This window comes from Arvicanthis niloticus, chromosome 24, assembly GCF_011762505.2.
Source record: "Arvicanthis niloticus isolate mArvNil1 chromosome 24, mArvNil1.pat.X, whole genome shotgun sequence".
NCBI lineage: Eukaryota > Metazoa > Chordata > Mammalia > Rodentia > Muridae > Arvicanthis > Arvicanthis niloticus.
Genome location: NC_133432.1, coordinates 7947827 through 7962832, shown reverse-complemented (window position 1 = coordinate 7962832; position 15006 = coordinate 7947827). Strand labels below are relative to the sequence as shown.

Below are 15006 nucleotides of genomic sequence, written 5' to 3'. Positions count from 1 at the left end.
GACAAACTGCTTTCCTCTCGGCAACAGAGCAGCTAGAGCCACACGTCCTCGCAGAGTAAGAGAAGGCAGACGCCATGATGCCCTCCTCCTTCTCCTAGGTCTACAAGAGGCTAATCAAGGATGCTCATGGGAGGGTCTGATGGGGAAGCTATATTCCAGGCTTCCTCAAGCCCTGCTGTTCCTTTGTTCCACATGCAATGGCACAGCAGGGTGTGGAATCCAGAATTCTCTGTTTTAAGGTGCCCCAGAGAAGCATGGCCCCAGTTCTGAGAGCCCACAGCCCATGGCCTTCACACACCTCATTCAGAGACACAACGTAAAGAGCTATACTGAGAGCAGGCAGGGTCCTGGTAGGGCCTCCCTTAGGCTTGTGTGGAAAAGGTGGGTTCCTAAGACACATCTGAGAAGAGCTAACTGTTGGCGCTAGTTAGCAAGTCAAGTTGGAAAACGGTCTTGTCATTAATTGGGCTCATAATGGAAAAGTGAGTTTGTGTGTTTCTTTCTCTTGCTGATCACCTTCAGATCTCTCTGTGGCTCGTCAGCAGCTCTACCAGAAGGAAAATCACAGAGAAAGGGTACAGCCAACCAGTAACACAATGGTTGACACATCAACCAATCAATCTACTATTGCTATCAACTGTCAGTTTGGCCAGTGGCTTGATTGCTGCTGATCGGCTCCCCAGTGTCCCACGGCCTGCACTTAATACTGTTTATGCCGTCTTAGTCCTTTTCAATTGAAGTGGGACCCGTTTTCTAAAATTACACACTTCTTTCCAATATTCTAGTGTCATGGCTTGGGCAGCCCTTGGGTGGGGTGTTTGAGACCATGTGGAGGGGAGGGCGACTAAAGTCCTTGACAGCCATGCCAATAGTTAGATCAGCCCACAGGGGACACAGGTACAGCCATCCAACATCATACCCCATTCTTCCTTAGATTCACTCATTTTTCTCCCTCAAAAATTCCCAGATCCTCAGGAGAGCTTCCAAGGATCCCATCATGACTCCCAAGGCACCCCATCAGGAGAGGCTGCAGCACCAGAAGACAACTGATTTCTGTGCCCAGAGTGCCAGCCGCTGCCCCACCCAAACCCAGGCTGCTAGGTTTCTAAGTCAGTGTTGGAGCAGAGGTCTTTCTGAAAATCAAAAAGTACACCAGAGAGAGGGAGCTCACGGTGCCCTGCATGGGGGTGGGGCGGGGTCACTCTGAAGCCTGTAGGACTCTGAGGAGCTTCCGAAGGCTCTGCCCACAGCCTGAAGTGGCCTGGCAGGGGAGCGGCTTCGATTAGCCACTGAGAGGAAGGAAGGCTGTGATGGCTGAAGCCCACGCTGAGCAGCCCTGGTGGGAGTTTTCCCGAGGCCGGCATGAGACTATTCTGGCATGGCTGTAGTAACGGAGGGAGGGAGGGAGGAGAGAGTCATGAATATGTGATGTGGGAAGGAGGAGGGTGTGGCCTGAGGGAAGGCAGAGAACCTGTCCCACAATGGGGGAACGGCTGGGGCTCAGGTCTGCCTCCTGCAGTGCCTGCTCCTGCTGCTAAGGCTCCCGTGGCTTCTCCTCTCAGCCCTGGAAGAGCAGGTGGGGGTTAAAGGGACAAGCCCCACAGGAGCCTGTGGTGAGTAGTCAGCTTTCTAGTCAGACACTGTGGCACAGAGGCAACTGCTGACAACCCCACCATGTTCTGTCGGATTCACAGGCATGTTTCTGAGATGCCTACCAGGCATCAGCAGCTAGAGTGGACATTTTGAGATCTCCCATCTCACGGAGGGGTATTCCTTTCAGATGAAAAATCACCCATTAAAGAGGCTACAAGAAACTTCAACATAAAAGAACTCGGGAGTGGGGTTCTTTATGAACGGAGTGCATTAAACTGTGAGATTTTCCCACATGGAATAGGCATGAGCAATAGATTGCTGCTTTCATCTCCATTTTCCTCCTATTTGCTCTGTCAGAGATTATAATTCCTTCTAAATTTCACTGAAGCCTTAAAAAAAAAAAAAAGGCTTGGCAGGGTGGGGGTGGGGGATAAAAGTAGAAATCAGGTTTGAAAAATAGGACAAGAAAAAACGATTATTTCTGGGTCGGCCTCGGATGATGTCATCATGGGTTCTGGATGTAACGGCCAAGCAGTGTACAGTAACTCTTCCTGCTCATGTGACCTCTAACATTCATTTGAGAAAAACAGCTAATATTTCAATAATTTTCTGGCTGAGAAGTGAGATTTGGATGGAAAAGCTAAAAGAGAGTTCCAAATGCTGAGGATGAAATGGAGAGAAGGAGAGAGAGGGATAGAGAGAGAGGGGGGGGAGAGAGAGAGAGAGAGGGAGAGAGAGAGAGAGAGATAGCGTGAGCGCGCACGCGCACGCGTGGGGGGCCAGGGGGAGGAGGCGTGAAAACTAAGTCTTCCTGAGCACACCCCTTTGGCTACTACAAGGGCACCCGGCAATCACATTTGCAGTAGTAAAAATGCTGAGGAATCCGGCGGCCCCTCACTCCCCTCGCTCCCCTCGCTCCTCTCGCTCCCCTCGGCTCCCACAGCTGCTGCCGGCTCCTCTACAAAGCCTTTATGGCTATCAGGAAATTCTTCAGGGGTTAGAGGGGGAAACTGGGCACTACCACTATTGCAATAAATAAATGAATGAACCAGAACGAACCGGTGGACTATCCCTGGGAAGCAAGGGTCTGATTTTTCTACAATTACAGATGGTAGCCGGAAACCGTATAAATTTTTTTTAGATCATGTTTTACCTTTTGATGTGTGTCTCTGTGCGTGTACATCATAGAGGCACACATGCACCTATATAAAAAGAAGCATAGTGCCCTGCACACACACACACACACACACACACACACACACATCCATACCTTGAAAATATTTTTAGCATTATTTATTTCGATGAAAACACAGATCATTTAAAAAAAACTGGTCATGCCAGCAACTCATCTCAAAGCCTTACATTTTGAATATACGGAATATACAACACACAATCACACATACACACAAAATTACACACACACACACACACACACAAAGGTTTTTTTTTTTTTTCCTATCCATAGACAATGCTAAATATCTGAGATCAGGTTGCTATGCCAACAGATTATTTTTTTCTGAAATGAATAAAATTATTTGGAGGGAGACAACATCCCTGGCTCCTTTTCCTCCCATCCGTGAAGCTGAGGGAAGCTCAGGAGGGCCAGAGGCTGCCAGACAGGGAGGAGGGGAAGGCAGGAAAGGTGGGTAGGGGAGTATCAGCTTACCAAAGACGCGGATTTGATCGTGGCAAAGCGCTCTCGGTTCCGATAGTGGAGGGCCTGGCTCTGAACTGACTGGGTAGGCCGCGGCTCAGGCCTGGGATCGCCGTGGCCCGCCTCATCCCTTACGAATACATGATCCTGCAGAAATGGATGAAGAGAAGGAGAAAGTCCAGCTGCGCTCTTTCCTCGCCGGCTGCCTCTCTCTCACCCCTCTTTCTGAACAAGCACCGCTGTTTGAAATGCATAGTTCAGCTCTCTGCTAGTCCCCGCAGCTCCCACGGTATAAAACGAATAAGCGACACATTGCAGCCTTCAGTTAGGAGTGTCAGCTGATCGCTAGTAGGATGCCTTCTGACTCCCCGGCAGGCTTCTTCCCCCCTTTACCTCCGGAATTACATATATGCAAAAGCAAAGAGGAAGAGGAGAGAGACTGGCGCAGACGGATGCCTCAGAGCCGTCTGCTTAAAACGCGGTGACCAGATAATTCCTTTAAAAATGTCATGTCCATGTCTGGCGGGGAGGATGCTGGTGGCTTTTAACATAAAAGCGAGCCTCCGCCTCATTCCCTTGAAAGAGCTGCGTTGTCAATTGAATTGGATTTGTGAGCTGGTCGGTGGGGTCATCCTTCTTCTGGGGGTGGGGGGATCAGGGGAAGCTTGTGGCGAGTCGCCTCTGTGTCTTGTGCTGGGAAGATTCGGCAGTCACTGAGGGATCCTGCTTTCCAGTCATGATCGTACACAGTTCTAGCACCTTCTCTCTACAGCTTCTGAAAGGATTTTTTTTTTTTTTTTTTTTTTAGATTTAAAGAGACAGGCGTACAATTCCAAACCAAATGATACTTTCGCAAATGGTTCCTCAACTCAGCATCGGTATGCCAGCAGACTGAGCGAGGCTGGGATTTAATGTCCTTGACTGATTTAATCGAGTCTTGTGATTTCTTGATGGCCAAAGATGATTAATATCATTCTAACGCCCCGTGGGAAAAAAAATACCATGCCCTGGCTGGATGATGATGCATGTTCCTTAAATGCCACTGAGATGCCTTTTAAAGGAAGAGTGTTTCCAGAGGACCGTGCCCCTCTATACAAAATGAGATGGTCAGTGAGTCGAGAGTGCTAACCCTCCAGAAAATTAAAACAACACCCCCACCCCCACCAATACTCTGGCAATTTGTAGCTCAAAATCATGTTCAACGGTGGGGGGATTTTTAAATAGCACATGCTCAGATGGGGAAGGAGAAATCAATTTTTTATCCCCCAGGGTTTTAGGAGAAACCATTTGTTTGCATTTTCTCCAGGAGTACCTGAAAATTTAAAAAACATGTAATTGCCCTTTCATGATAAAACAAGGACCAAAGAGATTCGGAAAATACAGAATTATATCATTTATCTATAAATTAAAAAAATAAAAACATGTAGATTTTTTGAGGGAAGTGAAACGTGATGACCAGGTTTTGATGTGAAAGCCGCCATCCAAGACTCCATCCGTCACAGCACTGTCTCCTGTTGTAAATCCTGTTTTGATATAGAGGGAGGTGTGTCCTTACACCTGTGTTTAGACTTTCCTGTTTCTATACTGAAGTTCCAAGAATGAAAGAGATCTTTACATTTTAAAATCACATTTGTGTGTGTGTGTGTTTGCACACGTGCGTGTGCATGCATGCACATGTGCCATAGCACACATGTGGAGGTCAGAAGACAACTTTTGGGCGTCTGTCCTCTCCTTGCACCATGTGGGTTTCAGGGATCTAACTCTGGCTTGGCGACAGGCCCCTCTACGAAGGAGCCATCCTGCAGGCCCGAGAGCTCTGTAATAAACTTGTTGTGGGCTTTGTACCATCAGATTCAGGGGATGGCTTGCAGCTGTGCTGGCTGGTGACCTGGCAACTAGCCAAAATGTGGCTATTTTCATTTAAATGAATTAAAATGAAATAAAATGTAACATCTGATTCCTGAGTCACTCCAACTACATTTCAAGCACTGGGTAGCTGTCTTTCATGGTGGCCAGGGGTGGGTGATGTACACAGGGAGTATTGCTGCCACTGTACAAGCTGGGACCAGACCCTGCTAAGGGTAAACATGCATTACTTCTTGGGCGGGAAAGATAGGTTACCTGGTAAAGCACACAATGTGCGCCGTGGCATGTATGTGGTCCTCTGTCACGTACACATGTGCCATAATAATAGATAAATGAAAACCAATGCAATTCTCAAGCTGGGCGAGATTGCGCATTCCTACAGCTGTTCCCCTAAACACACGAGCGTGCACTCTGAAGCACCAAGGAAGTTGCAGAGGTTGCAAGTTCGAGGTCACTGTGGCTCTCACAGTGAGAGCCTGTCTCTCCCTCTCCCAATAATTAAAAAAAATCTTTAGCATATGGGTCTTGAAAAGGGCTTGAAGGCTCAATCTACAGTAAACTTCTCAGAAAATCCGACCTTGTGACACAGGGAAAAGACTGGGACCCTGAGGTGGCCTGGGGTCCTCACTGGGTCTTCCTCTGATCATCAGGCATTTACTAATTAATTACTACTAGCACATCTAAAATTGAACTCACCTATGTGACAGGTTCAGAAAGGCATGAGACTTTTAAATGCCAGCATCATAAGAGACACTCGGTCTGGGGCTCTGAGTCACGATTTTGGTGAGAATTAAGGGGGCTCACTGAGAGGGAACCTGGAACAGATGGTGTCAGCAGTAACACTTCAAGTGGTGGTGATTTCATTTGCAATGGCAGCCAGTGGCATCAGAAGCTACAGTGCTTATACCACACAGCAAAACAAAAGCCACTCACGAACGCCATACATAATAGAAACTAGAACCTTGGGTACAGTGATGTACACCTACAATCCCAACTCTCAGGAGGCTGAGGCAGCAGGGGTAGTTTGGGGCCAGCCTGGGCTACATAGTAAGCCTCTGCCTCAAAAGACAACAAAACCCCAACCAAACAAGAAAAATTATGAATATTTTAGGTTTAGGACTCCAATTATCAAATTAAAAGTCACTGATGTTATCTATGTGTCTAAATGTAAGGAAACTGGAATACATTCAGAAAGCTAAAATCTGACATCACCTTCATTTTGTCTTCACATTAAATAACTCATTAAGGTATGCATTAAGAATGCTGCATACAAGCCCTGCAGTGGTGGCACACGCCTTTAATCCCAGCACTTGGGAGGCAGAGGCAGGTGGATTTCTGAGTTCGAGGCCAGCCTGGTCTACAGAGTGAGTTCCAGGACAGCCAGGGCTACACAGAGAAACCCTGTCTCAGAAAAAAAAAAAAAAAAAAAAAAAAAAAAAAAAAAAAAAGAAAAGAAAAGGAAAGGAAAAACAACCAATGATGCACACACAGAGTATGAGACCTGACTCAGGGAAAAAAAGCAAAGACGCTACTTTAGCACTTAATTTAAAGACAGGCCCCAACTTCTAACTTAAATACAACAGATAAAATCAATAATGTAAGTCTTTCTTTTACCCTTTTTTCTTTTTAAAAATTAAATTTATTTATTAATTAATGTATGTGTATATGTGTACATGCCATGGCACATGTGTGAGGTCATTAATGTGCACATGTTTGTGTGCTTGCATGTTTGTGTGTTCGAGTGTGTAAGTGTATGCACATGCATGTGTGTGTGCATCTTGATGGCCCTGTTGGTTTTCTTTTCATAAGAGAAGTCTTACGTTTGCTAGGCAGTTTCACACCAGGTCACCATCACTGCGAGAGAGAGAGAGAGAGAGAGAGAGAGAGAGAGAGAGAGAGAGAGAGAGAGAGAGAGAGAGAGAGAGAGAGAAGAAGGAGGAGGAGGAGGAGGAGGAGGAGGAGGAGGAGGAGGAGGAGGAGGAGGAGGAGGAAGAGGAGGAGGAGGGAGGGAGCTAAGGTGGGGCTGTATGTCTAATTGAAGACACGCCCATTTCCAGGAAGGCAGGGAAGGAAGGCTGCTTGGTTTATATTTGATTTGATTTGATTTACTCATTGGGATTTTATTTCCGCATCTGTTGTAGCCTGGCTGGCCTGGAACTCACAGAGCTTCACGTATTTCTGCTGTCTGCCTGGGATTAAAGGTGAGGCCAGTGAGGCCACCATATCTGGTTTACTTGTATTTTGTCTTTTTGGGGCAACCATTCGCTTTAACACTACCTGACACTCCCAGGCCCAAGAAATAAATGTGTAAAGGGCCAATATCATCACACTAGAACAGGCTTTAGTTCCCTTATCAACCAAATGAACAATTTTAAGATAAGGGGAATGTGGCTGGAGGCCTGCACTGAAACACACTGCTGCGCTGCCTGCACTGGTCACTGTCCCCTCACGTCACTGGCCCTTAGGGTTCAACCACTATAACCGATGGACACTGCACAGTGTCTGAACCAGGCATGATTTAGAAGTAGCCAGGGAGAGGGTCAGTTAACATAGAGTAAAGCCTGTTGGCCATCCAGGAGGAGCTGGGGGCTGATGCGAACAGCTAGCGTCACTCTGCCGGGCTCAGTGGGTAACACTGCGTCTTACCCAGTCTCAAAACTTGCATTTAATCTCCAGGATCCACTGGGTGGAAGGAGAGAACCAACTCCTGTTCTCTGGCCTCCACATGGGCACTGTGGTGCACGTGTGCACATACATGTGCATGCACAGCAAGTACAATGTAACCACGTATTATCATCTAGCAACACAGAAAATGCTTCCTTGAAATTCTAGTGGGATCAGGGGCTCATTTTAAGTCCATGTATTTTAATCTGGCAAATCTACAATGTGTGCTCATTGTAAAATACAACAGAAATACTTCCTCAGATTAAAAAATCTGCTGATGGATTGTGGGTAGAATCTAGCTACTGCCTGCTCAGTCCCTCTGATAGCATATGAAGTAAGTTTGTTTTTCCGTAAATTTATTGTTTATTCAAAATACTGTGTTTGGAAGCAAGGGTCTTGCCTTGCAGCCCAGGCTGGCTTGAATCTATGGCCCCCCTGCCTTAGTACGCCGTGCTACGATTCCAGCAGGGTGGCCATGGCCTGATAAAAAGGAATGGCATTTTTATACAGTAGAGTGACACATATCATATAAAAGGCACAAACTTATGTCCTGGCCTTGGCCATCATGTGCAAGTGTGTGTGTGTGTGTGTGTGTGTGTGTAGGGGGGGGTGCGCACGTGTGCATACGTGTGAGTGTGTGTGCATACTCGACAGCGTACATGAAGGCCAGAGGCCTACATTGCTGTCTTTCTCCATTGTTTCCAACACTGTTTTTCAAGGCAAGTTCTCTCACTGACCTTGGAGCTTGGATGGGCTGTCCAGCGAACCCCTGAAATTCTCCTGGCTCTGTCACCCATGTTGGGTGTGTGCTGGGGGCCTCTGTGCATGCTAGGTAAACACCCGGTCACTGAACAACATCCACACCCCCATGACACTACTTTTATTTAGACTGCAGTTCCACCCAGGACAGAAATGCCATGTGGTCATGTGTCCAGAACTCACATGATCTTGGCTGCAACCCTGGTCCCTCTCCCTCTGGACTGCCATGGCGGCTGGGTTCACATTTACCTGTTCACTTCCTTTTCTGCCTAAGATAGTGGAATTTGAAAAACCCATCCCCCTGGCACTGGGCCTGAGGTGTGGCACTTGGGAGGCGATGGCTCAATAAACTCAGGAGGAGAGGTCTGAGGAGATTATGAAAAAATGACACCTTTGTCTTGGGTTATTTAAGAATTCATATTCATGTCTCGTCAAAGCTACTCTGTCCTACAAGGAAGCTGTGAAACAGTAGCACACCCCACGGAGTGACTCAAGCAAGCTTTTCTCTGGCTGGAGCCGAGGGCAAACACCCTCACTGCCTCTCTGTGGACACATGGCCAGCGAGCTCGCTGCCCCTCCTGTGCTTCACTCACTTCAAAATTATCAATCTTGCCTTGTCTTGTTTTGTTTTGAGGCAGGGTCTCTGTCTGCAGCTCTGGTTGGCCTGGAACTTGGTATGTAAACCAGGCTGGCTTCAAACTCAGAGACCCACTGGACTCGGACTCCCAGCGCTGGGATTATAGCTGTGCAAACCACTCTTGGCTTTACTTCATCCTTATTAAAGGACTCCTGTAGTGGGCATCGTTATGGCAACCCAAGGCTGCTAGATGGAGCCGGAAGGGAACCCCAGAAACGAACCAGAGAACTAAGGAGGGAGATGTGACAGAGCCATGGCTGAAGTAGCTGCGGTAGGTCCCTGCACCTGATCTGCACTTCTTTTCTTCATTTGCTCTCTGCTGAATGTCAGTGGAAGCAGCAAAGACCCGGCCCTCTGTGCCGCAGAAGTACACAGGTCACAGGAACAAAATGCACCCAGGACACCCTAGCCCCTCGGGGATTTCTCTTCCTGCCGCAAAATTGGGGAAGGCTGGTCTTTGGTTTTCAGAGAAGGTAATAGGGCTGGTGAGAGTTCGGCAGGAAAAGGCGCTTGCTACTAAGCCTGATGACTTGCTACTAAGCCTGATGACCCAAGTTCTATCCCTGGGACCCACATAATAGAAGGAGGGGACACACAGAAAGCTCACCTTTGATCTCCACATACGTGCTTTGGTGTGTAGTGCATGTGTACACAGACACACAGACACACAGACACACAGACACACACACACACACAAAATATCCCAGAAGTGAGTTCACACCCATGGCCTGCACATATCACACACACATACACAAATTTAAGTTCACAAAAGGACAGAGTACAGTAGTGAGACCTGGGTGAAAATGTCATAATGAAATCCGTTACTCTGCATGATAAAGAATAATGAAGGAAGCCTAAGGGCAGGGTATACTAAGGAACTGATAAACTACTCGCCAGGACCTAAGTATTCTCTTGCTCAGTAAACACCTTTTAAATTTTGAGCTTTTTGATCAATCCATGGCATTATGAGCAGCTAAGAGTATTGGAGTTCAGAGTTTTAACGGTCTATGGTAAGTCTGAGAGTCATCTGCACATATGCAAGTACACACGCAAGCATAAATAACCAGATCATGGCTGATGCGCACATGGGCATTCTGAAGACCCAAATTTGCTGAGATGGTCATCTTCCAGGACGGTAGATGGGTCGTGTATTGGCCTGCTGGCCATTGATCAGGTGACCTGGAGGGTGGGAATCTGTTTTCTGCCTGAGAGGAGTACTGTGGACTCTGCTGGCTCACCAGAGTCGCTCTGCTCACACTTTGGTGTCTGTCAAGCATGCTGCTGCCTTCTTCAGTGTCAGTAGGCCAACTCTACTCAGTTAACTCTTTCAAGCCTTCAATGCAATACTGAAGATTACCTAACACTTGGATGTCTGTCTCCAAATCTCAACTACTGTTGAGCGTGTTGTTTCGAATTTGTCCTTCACTCACTACTCAGCTTGTAGTTATTGACTGACTACACTGTACCCAAAACCCTTCCAGGGACTGGGGAGTTTTCCATTCTACTCATGGGGTATTAGACAAACAAACACACACACACACACACACATGTATGTTATGATATAACATAATAATATATATAACATAATATATACACAAATATATATATATATAAAATTATATATTTATGTATTTTTTTCTGGTGCTGGGGATTGAACCCAGGACCTCACACATGCAAGGAATCCATGCTCTACTGAGCTGCATCCTAAGCTTCCTGTTTTATTCTTTTTGCATTTTTTATGTATGTTTGTTTGCATGAGTTTGTGTGTACCCTGTATGTGAAGGTGACCATCGCCTGGAGCTGTTGTCACAGATGGTGGTTAGTTGTCACGTGGGTGCTGGGAGCTAACCAAGTCCTGCACAAGTGCAGCCGGTGCTTCCAGCCACTGGGCCCTTGTTTACTTTTTGAGGCGCAGTATCTCTGTGGAGCCGGGCAGGACTTGATCCTGTGACCCTTGGGATGCTGGGATGGCAGAGGGATGCTGAGCTTCTGCTGCCAAACCTGGGCTATGATAGAACTGGATATTGTGACAGACACTAAAAAGGAAACCATTAGGATAATGAGACAAAGATTAGAATGAAAGCTGTTTAGTGGCTTTTCTGAGACTGAGGACATAACCCAGGCAACCTGGGGTCTGTCATGCAGAGCCACGCCCTCTGTTTCTTTGTCTTTGTGGTTTCATGTGGGAGCTGAGCCCACTGTGGGCGGGTTCCCTGGTATCTGTATTCAATGACTCAGGTGAGAAGAAGCCTCTAGATGTAGCTATTTCTGCCCAGCTTGAAGAACTCTGAGGAGACAGAGCCACCCGTGGAGTTGGCTATGGTGTCAGTGTCCCGAGGGCCTGTGCTTTAGGTCAACCTCTTCTGAGCTACTTGTCCTTCTCTGTCTTGTAGGCAATCATCCCAGGGGGACAGACCAGAAAACGCAAAAACCCACATGCTGGAGAGTGGTAAGGGCACTTATGGTGGGCTGGAGAGATGGCTCAGTGGTTAAGGGCACTGGCTGTTCTTCCAAAGGACTTGGGTTCAAATCCCAGCTCACAATGGTCTGCAACTCCAAGATCTGATGCTATATCACACACATACAAGCAGGCTGGCAAAACACCAATACACAAAAACCAAAATTAAATACATTTAAAAAAAAAAAAGAGCATCTATTGTTTTTGCAGAGTACCTGGGTTTGGTTCAGTTCACAGCTGCCTGTAACTCTGGCTCGAGGGAGCCTGATGGCCTCTCTGTCCTCTGAGGACACCTGAGCGCACATGCTTACATCCAGCCAGCCTCACACACATACACACAAATTAATAAATAAGCACACACAGAATGGAAATCCTGTGCTGTTTCTCCAGCAGCCCAGGAGATTCACTCTTCTCTAATGCTTTCCCTTGTTCTCCATAGTCGTGGGTCCCCACCGGGTGATAGGGAGGGAACAGGCAAATCTGTCAGCACCCATGAATAGTCCTGTTTCATTTTCTGCATTTTTACTTTCTGCCCCCACCCCCATGTGTACACATGTGCCATAGTGTGTAGGTCAGAGGACAACACAGGAGGCTTGGGTCTCTCCTATCCTGGGGACTGAACTCAGGTCAACAGGTTTGGCAACAAACATCTTTATCCACTGAAACATCTTCCTGACCCCAAGCTTTCTTTTCTACACTTTAAATATGTGATCATTTGCCTGTAATCCAGAGAGGCCCCTGGCACTAAGTCAAGTGGCTTTTTATATCTGCCTGGCATCACCCAGTCACATAAGCTTCCGATCCCGAGAAGACACTGATGTTTTCCAAGTTTGACGTGCGTACACGTCCCAGGCTCCAACCTTTTTGACTTTTGCCCTCTTCCTTGCTGTGCAATGTTCCTCCTGCCCCAGGGCCTTTGCACATGTTGCCCTTGGAGTCACTCCCACCTCTTATCTGAGGCAACAAGGCTTCCATTTATCTGTGAAACTTCATCTGAAATGTCCCCATGTCCCCACCCCCATTATTCCCTGGTAAGAATCCTACACACAAATAGCTCAGATATTTAAAAAGAAAGAAAAAAGTGCCAGGGGGTGGGGCGCAGCAGAGACATCTTGGAGGGTAAGAGCGTGTGCTGCTTTGCAGAGGACCCTGGTTCGGTTCCAGCACTCACAATCACCAGCAATTTCTTTTTTTTTTTTGGTTTTTCGAGACAGGGTTTCTCTGTTAGCCTTGGCTATCTTGGAACTCACTCTGTAGACCAGGCTGGCCTTGAACTCAGAAATCCGCCTGCCTCTGCCTCCCAAGTGCTGGTATTAAAGGCATGTAACCACCTCTGCCCTGCGATCACCAGCAATTTCATTTCCATGAGAGTCAGACGCCATCTGCTGGCTTCCATGGGCATTGCGCAATACAGTACATATAGTCAATACGCACTCATACACATGAAATAAGTAGAATTAAAAAAAATGACAGGGATCGTATAATTGTATACTGTGGACTGTTTTCCTCAAGCCAAAGCAATGGCTCTGAAGTAAGCACTAACTTTTTTCATAGTTTTAACTTATGATATAAAGGCTTGTATAATATGAGCATTTTGCTGGTTACATTTGTCTTGCCATGACACAAGCTGAACTCATCTGGGAAGAGGAAAGTGACAAATTGCCTCCATCAGACTGCCTGTGGGCAAGTCTGTGGCACGGTTATGTGTTAGGGTCCAGGCCACTGTGGGTGGTACAAGTCCAGATGGTCCTGGGTGCTATAAGAAAGCAAGCTGAGCAAGCTAGGAGGAGAAAACCAGTGAGCAGCATCCCTCCGTGGTCCTTGCATCAGCTCCTGTCTGAAGTTCCTTCCTTGGCTTCCTGAGCTGCAGAGAGCTGGAAGATGAAATTAACCCTTTCCTCCCCAGGCTGCTGTTGGTCACAGTGTTTATATCACATGGTCAGAGAGCAAATTAGACAAGCACCCTTGATCGGTACCATCCATTCAAAAGCCAAAGCTGTTAGGCTTAAGCAGACGAGTCTGATGACCTCGGGCCATCCCTGGAACCCACATGGTGAAGGACAGAATCAACTCTGCATGTCTTCCTGACCTCCACATGTGTGCTGCATCACAAGCATGTGAACCTTCCTCACCAGACAGACAGACAGACAGACAAACCTGCAAGTGTAGTTAATTGGCAGAGAGCTAGCTTTAGAAGAATTATAAACAGTAAGTTCTAGAAACCACAGGGAATGAAAACCACCTGCAAAAGAGACAGCGCTTGGGGCTGCAGCACCAACCCCCAGGGCTGGGGTGAACCGGGAACCTGCCCACGGCAGGCACAGATCCTACCAATGAGCTCAGTCTCAGTCCTTGTCCATTGCGGTGGCTTTTGGCTTTTGGCTTCTCATTTTCAGACAGGGTCTTGGTAAGCTGCTCGTCTTGAACTTACTACACAGCCCTGGCAAGCCTTAGACTTGGCATCCTCCTGCCTCGGTCTCTTGAGAACTGCTAGGCCTGACTCTAAGTTTTCTTCTGACTGGTCACATCTGGGAAGCTCTGAGGTATGAGGGTCCTTGCGTACAGAGGTTAGAACAGCGTCTCCCCATGACGTACAGACTGCTTCGTTTTTCTTTTCTTCTCTTCCCTTTTCTTTTTGTTTTTTTGTTGTTGTTGTTGCTGTTGTTGTTGTTGGGTTTTCTTTACTTTTGTTTTTCAAGACAGGGTTTCTCCATGTAGCCCTGGCTGTTCTGGAACTCTGTAGACCAGGCTGGCCTTGAACTCAGAGACCCTCCTTCCTGTGCCTCCTGAGTGCCAGGACTAAAGGTGTGTGCCACCACCACCTAGCTTTCTTTTCTTTTGTTCAAAATTGTATTTATTAATTTATGTGCCTGAGTGCTTTGCCTGCATTTATGTCTGTGTATTGTGTGTCTGGCATCTGAGGAGGCCAGCAGAGGGTGTCAGAGTCACTGGACTGGAGTTACAGATGCTTGGGGCCACCATGAGGGTGCTGGGAATTGAACCTGGGTTAAGAACAACTGCTCTTAACCTCTGAGCCACTTCACTGGCCTCCTTTTTTTTTTTTTTTCTTTTGCTTCCCCTCACCCCCTTAGGACAGGATTTCACTCTGTAGCCCAGGCTGACCTACTACTTTTTTTTCTCTCTCCTTTTTTTGCACGCCCCCTCACGTCCCCGGCCTACTACTCCTGATGTAACAGAAGGCAGGCAGCCTTGAACCTTGGGCAATCATCCTACCTCAGCCTTCCAGGGGCTGGGATTCTAGACACTGTGCCACTGGTGCCCCACTAGGATCCCCTGACCATTCTGCTTAATGGTGCCAGCCCTCAGAGCAACCGGAGAGGTTGTGCCTAGCATGTCTTGTGCCAATTCATCACA

General features: G+C 47.3%; 1 protein-coding gene across 1 annotated transcript in view; it reads right to left on the bottom strand.

The window, feature by feature from the left end:
- Positions 1–15006, bottom strand: part of Taok3 (TAO kinase 3) — a 155332-nt gene that overhangs the window by 30625 nt on the left and 109701 nt on the right. The window contains exon 15 of the mRNA XM_076922572.1: positions 3260–3394. Within this exon, the coding sequence (XP_076778687.1) occupies positions 3260–3394 (135 nt within the window). The remainder of the gene's footprint in view (positions 1–3259; positions 3395–15006) is intronic.